The following is a 14,341-nucleotide window of genomic DNA, read 5'->3' on the forward strand; positions in this document are numbered from 1 at the left end:
TTTTTTGACAGTTTTTTTTTTTTTTTTTTCAGTTATGCTTTTGTAGGCACAATTCTTACAAATAACTGTCAAGTTCTTTGCTAATGTTCCTTCATACTAATTACATTTACACAGAGACCTTAAAGAATGATTTAAAGTAATTTTTCATTCATACATGAGAGGGATATTGATCATCTCCTTCATGCTTTTAAAGGATATGGTGGTTTTATGATATTTATGACGTTCAATTCAAGGATTCAATCAGCCATTGAATGCATCAGACAGATAAAACAAAGTCAAATCTGAATTACATGCTGTCGGAAGTTCCAGTCCCCTGTGACGAGGATAAATATAGATGTTTTTAACAGCCCTCCCACATGCCTGCAGAGCTCATAATGGATGCACAGAACATCCGGAGCAGCATGATCACACTGTGATTAATTCTTACCCCGAATCACCAGTTGATGGTGAAAATGATATTATTGAATAATGAGCAGGCAGGCTGATCGTTTTCTGCTGGGAGAACCTACATGTTTAAAGGTGCGCATCGGAGACTTTAAGTCAACACAAACTGATATGTAATCCCAGCTGTTTGTTTGCATCTGAGCGGAAATCATATTGCACACAGCCTGGGCCGTGCGTCTCCAGCGAGGTTGCACCTCTTGGTCCCTGCTGTAGTATCATCAATATCCCTCTTCAAGCCTTTTATATTGCAATTTCGCTTGACAATGTCCCTGCCTGTGCAGTAATGATGCTGGAAGAAGATGGAACTGACAGAGAGCTTTACAACACATCTTTCTTCTTTTTTTTTATTCAATTTATCTACCATTTCTGCCCCTTCTTATTTTGGCCTCGGTTTTTCATTTCTACCTCCTTGTCGTCTCGGCGCCCGTGCCTCTCCGCTATCTCATCTTTCTCCATTTCCACCCTCCCATCTTTCCCTTCTTATCTACCCTTGCTTGGCTCCTCTCCTTTCATCCTCTTCTCCTCTCGTCTGGATGGACTGACAGCTCCTTTCCTCTCTCTCTCTCTCTCTCTCTCTTTTGGCAGCTTGCTATTTTCATATTGACAGCGACGACTCCCGCGGCAATTTGCACAATTATGTGAAACCCTACTTTCCAAACTGACCTGATTGCCCTGTTTGTCACTGCTGACAATAGATGGGTGAGGCGTCGAGCGGCAGGTCCGTCCCTCTCATAATAACACCTTTAAAACCTAGCTGGAACGCACCCACAGACATTTTTCAGTGAATTGGTGCTTTCCACAAGACCAAAAAAAGATGAACTGAGGCAATTTTCAACCACTCCACAAAAGAGACTGTCAGGTTTGTGAGAATATAAGTGCAGTGGTGGTAATGGTGGTTCCAGAAGAAAGACTAGGTGGTTAGTGGTTAAAGTCTTGTTTTGTAGGATGTGAAAGAGATAAGTCGTCCCTTCATGTAGCAGATTATGGTTCTAGTACTGCAACCATATCTCAGTCAGAACTGCACGGGAGGGATAAAACTACTTAATATTTCATTCTGATTCTGAATTTCTGTGGTGCACCAGGGAGGACACTGGCTTTTTAGAAGCTTTCCTAAATAATTTGAGGAAGTTTAACGTACGTCCCGGGAGACCTCAGTGCCTGCGTGAATCCTCAGCTTGAAACTAGAAGAATAAGAACATTAAAAGTGCACATATGCAGCTTCAGACCGAACCGTGACGCTTTCACGCCTGCGCTTCCTTTATCTTGGCTTCAAAACAGAAAAGCAGAGCTCAAATCGACGTCTGAGCAGAGAAAAAGATTGATTAAGATGGATGGAAAAGAGTTTTGTTTTTGTGCTCTTAATCAAAGTATTTACAGTCTAATTTGCAGCCCCCTGTTAGCGGCTGAGACCCCAGAGCAGCTTAATAACAACCCAAATGAAAAACAACTGTAAATGCGTGAGAATAAGCGCTCGGTCTTGTTTACTGGACGAGCTGCTGCTTCCTTTGGAAACCGACTGAGTGCAGGTTTTTACAGGGGTGCGGGTATATGTTATAGATCAGGACAGCCCAAAGAATAAAAAAATTGGGGTCCTTGTACCATTTTTACATCTATAGGTGTTAGGGAAAGGTTTGGGGTCCCCTGCCATAAATAAACTTAGCATCCATAGGGTGTTGCACCATAATAATCTTATAGTTCTATTACTGCTATTTAGCATGTTTTCCTTTCAGGTAACCAGCACTCTGTGAAGATACTTATCATTTCTGCACCTGGAGCGGCTCTTTCTTCTTGTTGAAAGCTTGTTATGCATGTACGTATATCTATATATAAGTGTGGCTGGGGAGACTGGAGGAAGCTGATAACAGGTTAGAGTCAGTGGATGGCATTATCAAGCTGGCTTCTCTGCATGAAAACCTGCTGCAGAAACGTGTGAACCGACACCACAAAACACCTGCCGAATTCTTGGCCGCTGTGCCTCATCAGGGCTGCATTTCTGACGCACAGCGCTTCTCCTATCCCCCACTTTCCCAAGTGAATCTCCTCACTGAAGCCAGTCGCAGCTTGAAGGCGTGAACATCTGCGTGGGCGGCATACCTGGAGAAGCAGGTCCGAGGCGGGCTTGATCCGCTGCTGGAACAAGATGCTCAGCGCCCGATTCTGCTGCTCGAGGTCGAAAACTCGAGTCCGCAGCTTCAGACATTCCTCCCTCAGGTCCTGCCAGGTGAGAAGAGGACGGCGTCAGGAAAATGCATGCCTTGCTAGTGTAATGTTCAGTCTATGTGACGTGACTCTAACAAATTTCACAGTTTTGATGGGTTATTTAGGGATGATGCTGTTGAGATGAGGTGCAAAATGGTCTCCATGGGATAAGGAACAAACCTTCTGGGTGAGAAGCGCCTGCACGACTTGATTGGCAACCTTAAACAGACAACAGAGAGGAAAAACAAGACATTGCTGAATGTAAATTGGCTGCTTTGACACAATCTTCTAGATCAAGTATGACCCTTAAAGGCCTCTGTAGGCCACATTTGCATTGCTTACGCTGCACATCATCACCTAATTCACACGTAAGACGACTTACTATGAGCGAATATAATGGCGCAATATATTACAGTTTTTTCTCCACGCATCTGGTGTGTGTGTGCACTGTCTTATGTTTAACTCTCACTTCCTAATGGTGGCACTGACAGCATCTGCCTGATGTCGAAGCGGTGGCATCCGGGATTCAGACCACAACTTCAGACCGCAACGCCGATGGAGAAGCAGCTCCGATTACAGCTCATTGATTGCTCATTAATACCGTGTGAAGCCACATCGGCTTTTGTGAGTGCACCCGCTCTCATTTATTGAATGAGGAGAGATGGGAGTAAATATGGTGAAATGAGCCCTGCTCCTGGAACCACAACTTACAGATCGGCCTTAACGTTGTCGGACAGAGAATTTGATCTGAATTGTCGACTCTGTGTGACTTTGACACAAGTAATTAAACTCCGAATGAGCTTGACGACGCACTAAAATCCAGACAAGCAGCTGGTCTGACATTGAAAATGATCATCCCTGCTGTTACAAAGCAAACTTAAGGCTTTCCGCATCCTCCATCATTACGACAGGATCATTACCGTCCACACAAGTCAGAAAGCATAGGAAAACACTTGACAAGTAAACACAACAAAGCCCAGTTGCGCCATCTTACTGCAGGCAAGGAAGCAGAGAGGAGACGAGGACTGAATCTGCCCCAAATAAAACCCACAGAGGATGCAAACTCTAATACTGTCTCCCGAAATCCCCCTCCCCCTCCTTTCTTTTTTATCACTCACTTACAATCTTCATCCTCACCCTTTCCTCCTCCCCCATCTCCATCCTTTCTTCTCTCATTCCCCCCATCTTCTCTCGCCGGTCTTTCCTGCCCCCCGGCAGTCTGCTGAGCCGTTTGCTTCCAGGACAAATTGGGCAGCTTGTCCCTGCTGGACACTACTTCCCCATGTAGTAGCGCTCCCACTCCCACCCTCCCTCCTGGAGTGATTCAGCATGCAGGCACAGCCAAGAGCCGGGCTGGTTTATTCCCCTCATGTGGCTCCCTAAACAGCACTTATCAAGCTCTCACAAATAACCACAGGGCACACAAGTGCCATTGTTATGTAAACCATTACTTCACTACCACCAGTTCACATCAGGTTAAGGTTATTTAACAGCTTTGCTGTTTATGAGAAAAGGAATACTGGCTACAAATAATAAGCTGAACGTAAGTGTGATGGTGGTGCATTTGTGTAGTGTACAGCTAAGTGCGGTGCTCTGGGTGTTCTGTTGCTGCTATTATACGAGCATCAACAAAAAGCCTCCTGACATTAAAGACTCGTAATAGTGCGTAAGAGTTTAAAAAGGCATAGAAAATAACTTGCATCCTGGTTGCAGTAAAAGTTTCTTACATAAATCAGACTTTAGGGAGCTAAAGCTTGATTTAGCTCAGCAGAGTAATTTCTCCGGTTTCATAATTAATTGTTAATATCAGCATTTCACCTCTCCGTCAAGATGTGCTTCACGTAAATTGACAACCTGTGGAAACACGCTGCACTTTGCAGGACATCATTAAAACCTAAATCTTAAACTCAGCAGTGTGACTCATCGTGCTCATGTGAAGTGAAAACTGGACTTTTCAAGGCAAGTGAAACATCTGGCGAGGTGCACGGCGCCCTTGAGTGTGACAAACAGGGTCCACGCTCACCTCATCCAGACAGCGTTCGTACTGTTCCCTCTGGTTCTCGTTCTCCGAAGCCAAGGCGGAGTTCCGCTCCTGCGAGGAACACGCAAACACACACAGTCAGACACGTTCAGCGTCAGTGCAGCGCGTTGACTTTGGTTTACACTTGATGCCACGGCGGTGAAGACAGACGTGGCAATCAAGCCAGAGCTGCACCTAAGAGGAGACTGCACAAAGGTCATATGTCAACGCTGAACCAGCAAGGCCAATAAAAAATGTACAAAGCACCACAGAGAAAAAGGTCAAGGGGATGGAAGTTATGATGCTGAACTTTGGGGCGGCAGCTAGCCGTTTGCCGTCTGGACCTAATAAGAATATCTCCTCCACTTGCCAAGCGATGAGGCCGGGCCCTATTGATCTCTGGGAGTTTCCAATTTGTCAGAGGCAGGCAGCATATTAGGAGCTGTCAGTCGGCCTTGCTTCTCTCGCCCTCTGCCCTTTAGTAGAAACTACCAATCCCTTGATGAAAACATGGGAAACATAATTACAACCCAAAACATTCCAATCATGCCATCGAAGAAGAAACACTGAATAATTAAAGCCTCCAAGCCCAGAACCTGGTTATGGGTGCAAATGTAATGAATGGCCAACATAATTAGAGAAAGCCTGTGTGTCTAATGTGTTGCTTTGTGAATGGAATGTCTATCTTCAGCTCTGGAAATCCCTTGATATCTTATTTAGCGCTGATTAAAACCTGCCATACCCCTATCATGAACTGCATGAAATCTCTTTGGCAACAGCATCTAAAAAGGCACCTTTTTTTTTTTTTTTTTATGTACCTGCAAGAGAGCCTCTTTCAATCTCCAGCCAGTGTCATGCAAGAATGAATGGCAGCCCACTGAAGGGAGGAAAGCCCTGATGTTTAACAACACCTGGTGAAATAGTTAGATAGTCCATAAAGATGGACACCTTCTCAAAAGTGAAGCCAAAGCATCTCAATCACCCCCTGGTGGCTGGCTGCGGTATAGCTCCTAAACCCAGCCATGTATACTAAAACAATCAGGTATTAGGATTAGGTAGTTCTTATCATTATCGTTTCTATTGTTCTTGTAAGTTTGGTTTTAATTCGTGATTGGATGCTATAAAAAGGATGTGGTTCTGGTACTTCAGCTCTTAAATGCTCCGCTTCTCTGTCGCTGGAAGCGTTAAGTTGGTTTTTATGGAACTTTTTGCTGAAAAAACGCTGTCTGGAAACTAGATTGAGGCCAAAAAAAACACATTGTACACAGTCACTTATGTACAAAATACTGTTTCGTGCAGACTTTTGAAGCACTATTGCAGTCGTACGCTACAATTTTATTATGTGAATGCACTTCATGCGATTCATCCGATTTAATCATCACATGTAAAAGCACTTATGTCACTTCCTGCTACTAGTTTCCACTTTTCAACACAGTCCAAGCTAAAGATTTCTTATGAAGCACCTTAGAGCCTCTGTGGACACATGGGTAATTTTAGCAGTTATGTTCTCATCACTTAACAAGTAAAATGACCAACGGGCATTTCTCCCACAGTCTGGGAGTATTCATTTAAGCCCCAGTTATAGACCACAGTGCTCGCCTGCCAAGTTAATGAACAGTATCAGTTGAGCATGGTGGAATAAGAGCCGGGCAGTGCTTACTTAGTGTCAGTGGAGTTTATGCACAATGCGGGGCAGTGATGTATTGCCTCTGCTTGGTTCTTGCTGCTTTGGCCGGCGGTGCATCCATCACCGGCGCGGCAGAATGGAATAAAATGGCAGCTAACTTTTGATGAAGCTATTTAAAATGTAATGTTTCGCTAACGTGCTTCATCAGATGGATTGGGAGGACAGGTTGACCATACTTCCTGCCAGTGTGGTAAGATAACTTACAGTTTAGGAGCATCAGGCAATTACCTGCCACTTTGCTGTAATTGGACTCTATTTTCTAATTTGGCAAGAGAAGGGACTTTTTTCTTTCTTTATGTGTGCACACTGAGAGACTCTAATGCTCTTTCTTGTTTTACTTTACTTGAATACTGCCATCATTTGCTTTATTATCAACACACCCTGCAAGAAATTGGTCACTTTCTGTATTTTACAGGTTAGTAGTTGGTGAAAATTACCAGCGTCAACTCCTTAAAGCCATTATGTGGGCGAGTGTTCCAAGGATGTTTTCATATCGTTTTGTGCACTTCTGTCCAACTTTAAAAACTTTGAAACTCTGTTAAAGGCAGCAGGTTCAGATGCCGCTGGGTGGGTGATCGCTGCACCAAGGAGTGTGAGTTGAGTCTTGCAGGCAGGTCACTAGGTTTTAGGGTCATTTACTTTGCACAAGTTCCTTATACAATAAGTTAAATGCGACAGAGTTGCACCTGTTTGTGCAGAATATTAATACTGCAATGTGTGCGATTTAAAGGTAAGATATTAGTCATCCTTAATTAAAGCAAATGGTTTTACGCTAAAGATTCTCTGTAGTCCAAGATCATCACAGACTAAGTGCAGCTGTGTTGCTGTAACTTGCACTATATCACTATAATCGCCCTGACTCACCTACATACAGGTGATAATGTGCACCAGGATACACCAGAAATGTGAGATAGCTAAAGCTGAGAATACATTCTGTGAGATAATATGGAGCGATTGGATTCATGGATGTTTTCTGCACTTCAAGCTGACACTCAGAGAGATGTTGGGTATGCAGTATTTTACCCTGACTGTGGAAACAGATGCAATCCGGACAACAATCTGAGCACTGCTGCTGAAGTCTCTCTGTGCTATTCTGAATTCCTCTTTGTTGCTGAGACCTGTGACACTAGGCTGCTGACTTAATTTAATTAAGTCTGAGCGCGTTAATTGCTGAAGAGATGCGAGCGGATGTTTGTCCGGTGGCTTCAGCTGAAAAAAAAACAAAAAAAACAATGAGTGTGGATGACTGTGGCTGCGCTCGGCTGTTGCTTGGGGCTCGCGGCGGAGAGCAGCTCAACTCCCCGAGCGCAGAGGAAAACAAACCTAAGCTGGAGTGCAGCCTGAGGCCCCGGTGGCGACTCTCACAGGATGACTTCACTCTCCGAACGAAGAAGACTGGAGAATTTGATGAGCTGTCATGCTTTCAGACACAACTGAGCAAGGAGGCTGACAACTGGCAGACAGGCTGGCCACAAAGGATAGCCAGAGGTGGCTGGAAGAGTGGATGAAGAGGCAGGAATGAAGAAGAACAAAGCGGAAAGAGAGAAAGAAAGGAAAGGGAAAGCAGTGAGAAGGGAGAAAAGAAAAGTGTGGTTGTTACCTCCAGGGCCTTGAGGCGCTCCAGAAGGGGCTTGGTCTTGTCTGCGTCCTCTTCTGCTTGGCTGGCATCGGGATCGGCGTTCGGCGGCAGCCCGGTGTCTGGCTCTGTTTGAGTCGCCGGCGGGGAGCCGTTCTCTTCGGGGCCCTCGTGCTGCTTCTGCACTTCCTCTGAGAGTTTATCCTGACGCACACACACACACACACACAACGAGACGAGGTTAGAGGGAGAGAAGGAAAAAAAAAAAAAAAAAAGAAACAAGAAGAAAAGGAAGGAGAAATTTGGCAAGCAAAAACCTGAGCAGATGGGAAGAAAGCGAGGTATGACAAATGTTTCGGGGCAGGATGCGAAAACGAGTTAGGAGCCGTGAAAGAGAGGAATCAGAGGGAAGGAGAGAGGGAGAGAAGAAAGGGGAGAGGATCAGATGGGCAGACGGGACAACAGGGAGGCAGCTCCGACAACAGAGCTCCAAAACATCCCTTAATCCCTAATCACGTTTCAGTTGTTTTCCAAAGAGTGGCAGTGACCTTGAGGGTCCTCATCTCATCGGTATTATGGGGATCTTACTCTCTTTGGCCTCAGTGCGTCTCTCTCCCTGCCTTTCATAATCTCTCTCAGTCTCGCCGCCCGCAATCTTTTTCCTGCGTCTCATTTCTCTTTTGTTTTTTTTAGCTTCCTGGCATCTGTGATAATTAACAACTAGTAATAATTAGCCACTAATTAGGTATTGTCTGGCTAGCACCAAACCGCAACAACAAAACACAATGAGCTCTCCGTCACACTCATGAGATTATTTTATCTTTTGCAGGGAATCTTTGGAGCCTCACATCATGTTCTTACTCATGGATGGTCTGTTCACCATAGCAACATGAAGTGTAAAGTTAGCATCATCTGAGCTGGAACAGCTGATAACGAATGATTTTAAAGTTTAAAGCAAAACTGACAAACATTTACGTGTTGCAGCATCTCTAAAGAGAGGATCTGTCGTTATTTTCTGTTTTGTATCAATGCATGTTAGATATATTTATTTTCACTATTTCCTGCATTGCATAGACCTCTAAAACTGTTAGCGCAGGCTGATGGGTTGATGAGTTTTGAGCAGTTTAACGAAAAAGTTCAGAATGTTTCGTTGCCATTTCGATTTTGTTTCAGATTAGATTTGTTTTGGGACGTTCGGGTGAGGGACACAACATTTCTGCATCATTTTTTTAGATATATTTTACAGCATTTTATAGTCCAGTTTGGCTGGTGATCTGTGAGTGATGAAAGCTTCTCATTTGCTCTAAAAGGCCTGAACTGGACAAGTAGACTTATCCAATACTGAAGAAGAAAAAGGCAAAGATTAGTGAAATGTTTGAAAGAAAGGATCTAATTTGAGCTATATATATATAATTTCTTGTCAAATAAATGACTTTGTAACGCCTCAAATTTACCCAATAGCCCCTTCAAGGGATCTTGAAACACTAAAGTACTGGAATTTCTTGTTCTCTTACATGTCAAAAAACCAGTCATTTCTTCCAGCTGGATTGCGTTATTCTCCTCGAACAGCCGGACCCTATAGCTGCATCTGCACAGGCTGACTTTGACATGTGCCGTGAATGAAGCAACGGCTGCTTTTCTTCAAATGACAGTGACGTATTCAGTCGTTACAGTGTGATTTATCACCGCGCACACACGTTACATTTGTCACTCCTGGCCGAGCTTTGACAGATAATTGTCAAACCTCTGCTTAATGTGCTTGACAAAGTTGAGGTGAGCGGCGCTAATGGACGGCTTTTATATATCCAAATGCTGCAGAGAGTAAGTCTCTCTTTACAGGCCATGGAAACAATATCCTTCAGAGTAGTTTGTTTTCAGCTTGATCCAATCTCCTCTAAACAGACAGGTGACAAATTAAAGGAAAAAGCAACATAGAGGAGCATCACCATGCTTTAATGCGCCTTGGCATTGATTCTCCAAGTCCAAACTTGGGATGAGATCAGGTGACATTGAAGGCCACATCATGTGATTTCCATCATTTTCAAACTCATCAAATCATTCAGCGACCCCATGCCACAGAGCACGACTGGATGTTAATTGCTTACTCAAACTCAGCACGCATGCGTGGAAGCGTCCACGTTCGTTATGTTTCTGCGCTCATTTGCTCAGTTTTTTCCCCGCAGTCACCCGCCTGTATATTAGGTTTTCAATCTTGCTCGATTCCATCAGACAATCGTGTGCAAGGCAATACTTTAAAGTCACGGTTTTAAGTTTGCTTTTCTTTGCCAGGGCCAGCCTGTGTAGTCTGCTTTCAGAGACTGCTCATCAGACAGCGTTAAAGGGCTCGGTAATAATCTCCACAGAGAGAGTCTGGAGTGGGAGAGGGGAGGGAACCTTGTCCCTCGCGCTGCCCTTTCAAGTTATTGAGTTTGTCTGCTGAATACACAGAATACAGCTGCAGCAGGAGCACATCACTGCGTCGGAATGGAGGATGTTCAGCGACACAGCGACTGGGAATATCATCATAACCCTGCAGGTTTATTCTCTTTGACAATGTCCGTCCGCCGCTGAGCGTTTAAATAATTCAAGTGAAACACAACCTTGATTAAAAGAACATTTTTTTTAAGCACAGGGGACTGTTTTTCGACCTTCTTACAGACTAAGCAATGAATAGATTAACCAAGAAAATAGCGACAGTAAAGATTTTGACATGGGTAAATATGAAAAAAGCCGCTGAAAAGTGTCATTATTTTCACTTTAATGCTGAATTAGTTGGGATTGCCCGAAATTGAAAATATTTACTGTCTGCAGCCGTTTCCAATAATACTTTCTATCACCCTTGTCATACTGTTTCTCCTCAACGTAATCCATTTTGTGGTGGGGAACTCAGGAAGGGATTACTCTGTGTGCACAGATAACATTATTTGCATATTGACACACTGTATTAATTTCACAGGTCACATTTTCGTATAAAGCTTTTGCACCTCAGGACAATTTCCAGCATATCAGTCTGTTATCACGGCTGCTCATCCCATGTTTCACAATCCTCTCGCGCTCGCCGGAAAGCAAGCAGGAAAGCAGCTGACATTTAATCTTAAGAGTTATTCAGCTCAGATTTTTTTTTCCCCCTGTCTTTTGTTCGCAGCGATGGTTGCATGCAGTCATTTAGAAAGAATCTTTTTATTGCATACTTGCTGAATTAGTGATGCCCTTTTCGTGTGTCCCTCAGAGGCATTTTGCTCTCATTTCAGCTGCTGGACGTTAAAGACAATGATACGGTCGCTGATTTATGGACACTTTACGTTATCATATGCTTCTAGCGTGACATGAAGGAAGCATGTGCAGCGGTACGGGCACATACATGCTGGATAAACAGCATTTTGCCGAATGCGTCACACTGAGCTTCTTTTCCGTATAGTTTGGGCTCTCAGACATGGAAATGAATAACATCACGCTGGTGATAAACAGACTGAGGCAACAGCATTTCAGTGCGAGAATGCCTCGTAAACATCTTGGGTTTCAAATTGTGAAGTGCTACCCAGGAGGTGACCCTGTGCTTCGGAAAGACGTGGCGTTACTTGTTCTTTCTGCCTCTCTGCTCAGTCCCGGCAGCTATTTCGATTATATAACAGCAGTGAATGCTTTCACCTTGGTTCAGTCTAGTTATTGTGGATCTCTGAGCTGAAAACAAATACCTATAGGTACAAAAGGATTACTGGCATATGAGTAAGGAGAGAAGATGACTGCACACCATGAGGGAACTTATAGGCTCTTATAGGCTGTGATAATTCAACTACTTTTTGATCAACTTTAGCTCTCACTGTAACCTCTTGACAGTCACTGTCAGTTAAGAGGTAGTTTACCTTGTAGGCCTTCATGATGTCCACCGTGTCCACAGCCGTCTGCTCCAGGACGCCCTGATTCTGCAGCAGCGACCGCACCGTCTCTTCCATCCTGCACACAGAACACGTCATCGCGTTGAGTTGTTAAGTCGAAACATGAAAAGGGAAGTGAAGTAGAACATGATGTGGCAGGTGCTGCTTAAACCGGACACGATGGTGGTAAATACTCATCGCTGCGGGATCACTCGGGCAACATCATCTTTGGCGATGCTGCTCACATGAATTAGAAATAAGTGCACTCAACTCTTCCTCCTCTTCTTGCTTGGTGTGTGTTCTATATGCCCATAAACAGCGGAACCTAGCCACCACTCTGCAACTCGAGCAGGGGGATGCATCCCTGTTGTTAGCAAAATGGCCAAAGTGCACCCTCCTTGTTAAGCTGGCATCGACCCTCTCCATACCATAGCAGCAGAGAGAGTGCAGGGGCCGAGGGGTTGTTTAGTTTAATGTGTTAATCTAGTCTGCGTGACGCATCGATCTTTTATCTGACTGAGGTTTGTGTAAATTAGAATCACTGGCCCAAAACCATACACCCTGAAAAACCAAGACATTATTTTTTAAAAGACATCACTATTTTGCCAGCAGCAATTTCAGCCAGCTGGAGCTCCTAATGCACATTGCTCCAAGGTGTAGTAACCCTGATGCCAAGGTCCAAACAAGCCTTGGTTTTAATCTCAACTGCAGAATAGCCAGCATGAACCCGCCGCAGGACCCCCAGGTTGTGCTGGGTTAAAATACCTTAAATGATGCGATGCCAGAAGCATCAGCCGCTTCAAAGCGATGAGTAGACTCAGAGGTACCACCGTAAACGACTAAAATGGGATCCATTTTCAAGCTGTTTCACAGTTTCATGAGATGTTTGTTGTCTGACATGGATCGTTGGATCCTTCAATTGTGATTTTTTTTTTTGCCACTTTCCATCAGCATGCACACACAGACACGAGCACAAATGAGCCCGCAGTGAAAATGAAAAGAGAATAGGACTGAATCAGTGCCAGAGACACAAGATGGAAGAGAGGTATTTTTTTGGATCGAATCCCAAACTCTGCTCAGTTCACTATGCAAGGGAACACTTTGTCCAAATGACTAGACTAGAGTACAAAATGTCCAAAAATACTACTCGCTGACTTGTTGTGTGTGATGTTGTAGGCGTGTGTCTGCGCACGGCGGCATGTGTGTCAGATGATGGCTTGAATTAAGTGCAATCACAGCAGCAAACGCCGAGCGAGTGACCTTGACCTTCACGGCCCGGTCTGCTCAAAACAATCCGTGCCTCTGTTTTGTGCTGCTAACACTGCAAGCTGCATGCAAAACAGGTGCAGAGGAGCGCACGTGAAAATGCCTCAGCCTATTTCCATCTGAATAAGAGCCACATGCCATCTTTATCCCTCGAGCTGTAGGGAGAACTTTGACCCTGCAAGTATTTCTGATTCTGTACAAAAAAAAAAAAGACTTCCATAGCACCAGATAAGCTGCGTAAGACGATCTTGGACCCAGCTGGGATCATGTAAACGGAAACGATAAGATAAAAGTGACATTCAGGAGCACCGGTAGACGGGGAGTTGACAGCCAGGCATTGTTAGAGAGGAGCATCTTGGCAAAAGGAGGCTTTGACATTGTCAGGTGGGAATCATCTGACTTTCATGACACAGTCTTCTTCTTTCACTGGTTTCATTCACAATGAAGTTCAGCAGGACAAAAGAAGGTCTTACGTGACGAATCGTGGCTGAAAATTCTTATTTTTTTTTAGGGGGATTCAATCAGTCTGTTGCATATCATTCTCATAAGCGAGAACTATCACCTCCTTTTCTCTCCAACCCCAAACACATGGCGTATGTGCTTGTCAGAAGGCCTTATGCTGCTTATCAAACCAAGTTGCAAATGTATGAATCGCACAAAAAGCGAGATTAAGCAACTCCAGCAAGTTTTTTTTTACACATTAACAGACAAATTTTCGAGTATTTGGACAAAAAAAACTATCATTCTCACCATTACCTTGATGAAATGTCTAATCCTAACCTTACAGGGATAGTTCACCATTATTGGAAACAGGCTTAATTCACTTCACCACAAGTTAGATGAGAGAATTGATATCACACTGTTAGCAGCTGTTTAGCTTAACTTAGCATAAAGGCTGGAAACAGGGGGGAAAAACTACAGTCTCTGTCCAAAAGTGACAAAACCTGCCTATCAGCACCTCCAGAGATCACTAATTAACACCTTATATCTCATTTGTTTAATACTTACAAAACCCAACATATTTCATAGTTATTTTAGGAACAGGAGGCGTTTAGGGACAACTTTATTTACTGTATATTGCAGTATTAGTATGAGCAGTAATTGTTGCGGGAATGTGCAACTTTTCAGTCTCTCAATTTCAAGAATTTGAATGTGTGCATATGTTTTATACATGCTTTGTCGTACAATCTTGCTCCATTCCTACCCTGTCTGTTGTATGACAGTGGGTGAGAATGAGCACAGGCAGGCAGGGCAAGAGAGGACGGTGCTAGCCA

At 44.0% G+C, this 14,341-nt stretch overlaps 1 protein-coding gene across 3 annotated transcripts in view; it reads right to left on the bottom strand.

Annotated features, from left to right (window-relative positions):
- The window catches only part of LOC143315914 (nck-associated protein 5-like), a 128,825-nt gene that overhangs the window by 27,299 nt on the left and 87,185 nt on the right, over nt 1-14,341 (bottom strand). For all 3 annotated transcript variants that reach the window (XM_076723474.1, XM_076723476.1, XM_076723477.1), the window contains 5 exons: nt 11,790-11,880; nt 7,951-8,130; nt 4,667-4,735; nt 2,824-2,862; nt 2,539-2,658 (listed from right to left, as the gene is read on the bottom strand). In XM_076723474.1, the coding sequence (XP_076579589.1) occupies nt 2,539-2,658; nt 2,824-2,862; nt 4,667-4,735; nt 7,951-8,130; nt 11,790-11,880 (499 nt within the window). The remainder of the gene's footprint in view (nt 1-2,538; nt 2,659-2,823; nt 2,863-4,666; nt 4,736-7,950; nt 8,131-11,789; nt 11,881-14,341) is intronic.

The sequence above is a fragment of the Chaetodon auriga genome, chromosome 23 (genome assembly GCF_051107435.1).
Source record: "Chaetodon auriga isolate fChaAug3 chromosome 23, fChaAug3.hap1, whole genome shotgun sequence".
In the NCBI taxonomy this organism is placed as follows: domain Eukaryota; kingdom Metazoa; phylum Chordata; class Actinopteri; order Chaetodontiformes; family Chaetodontidae; genus Chaetodon; species Chaetodon auriga.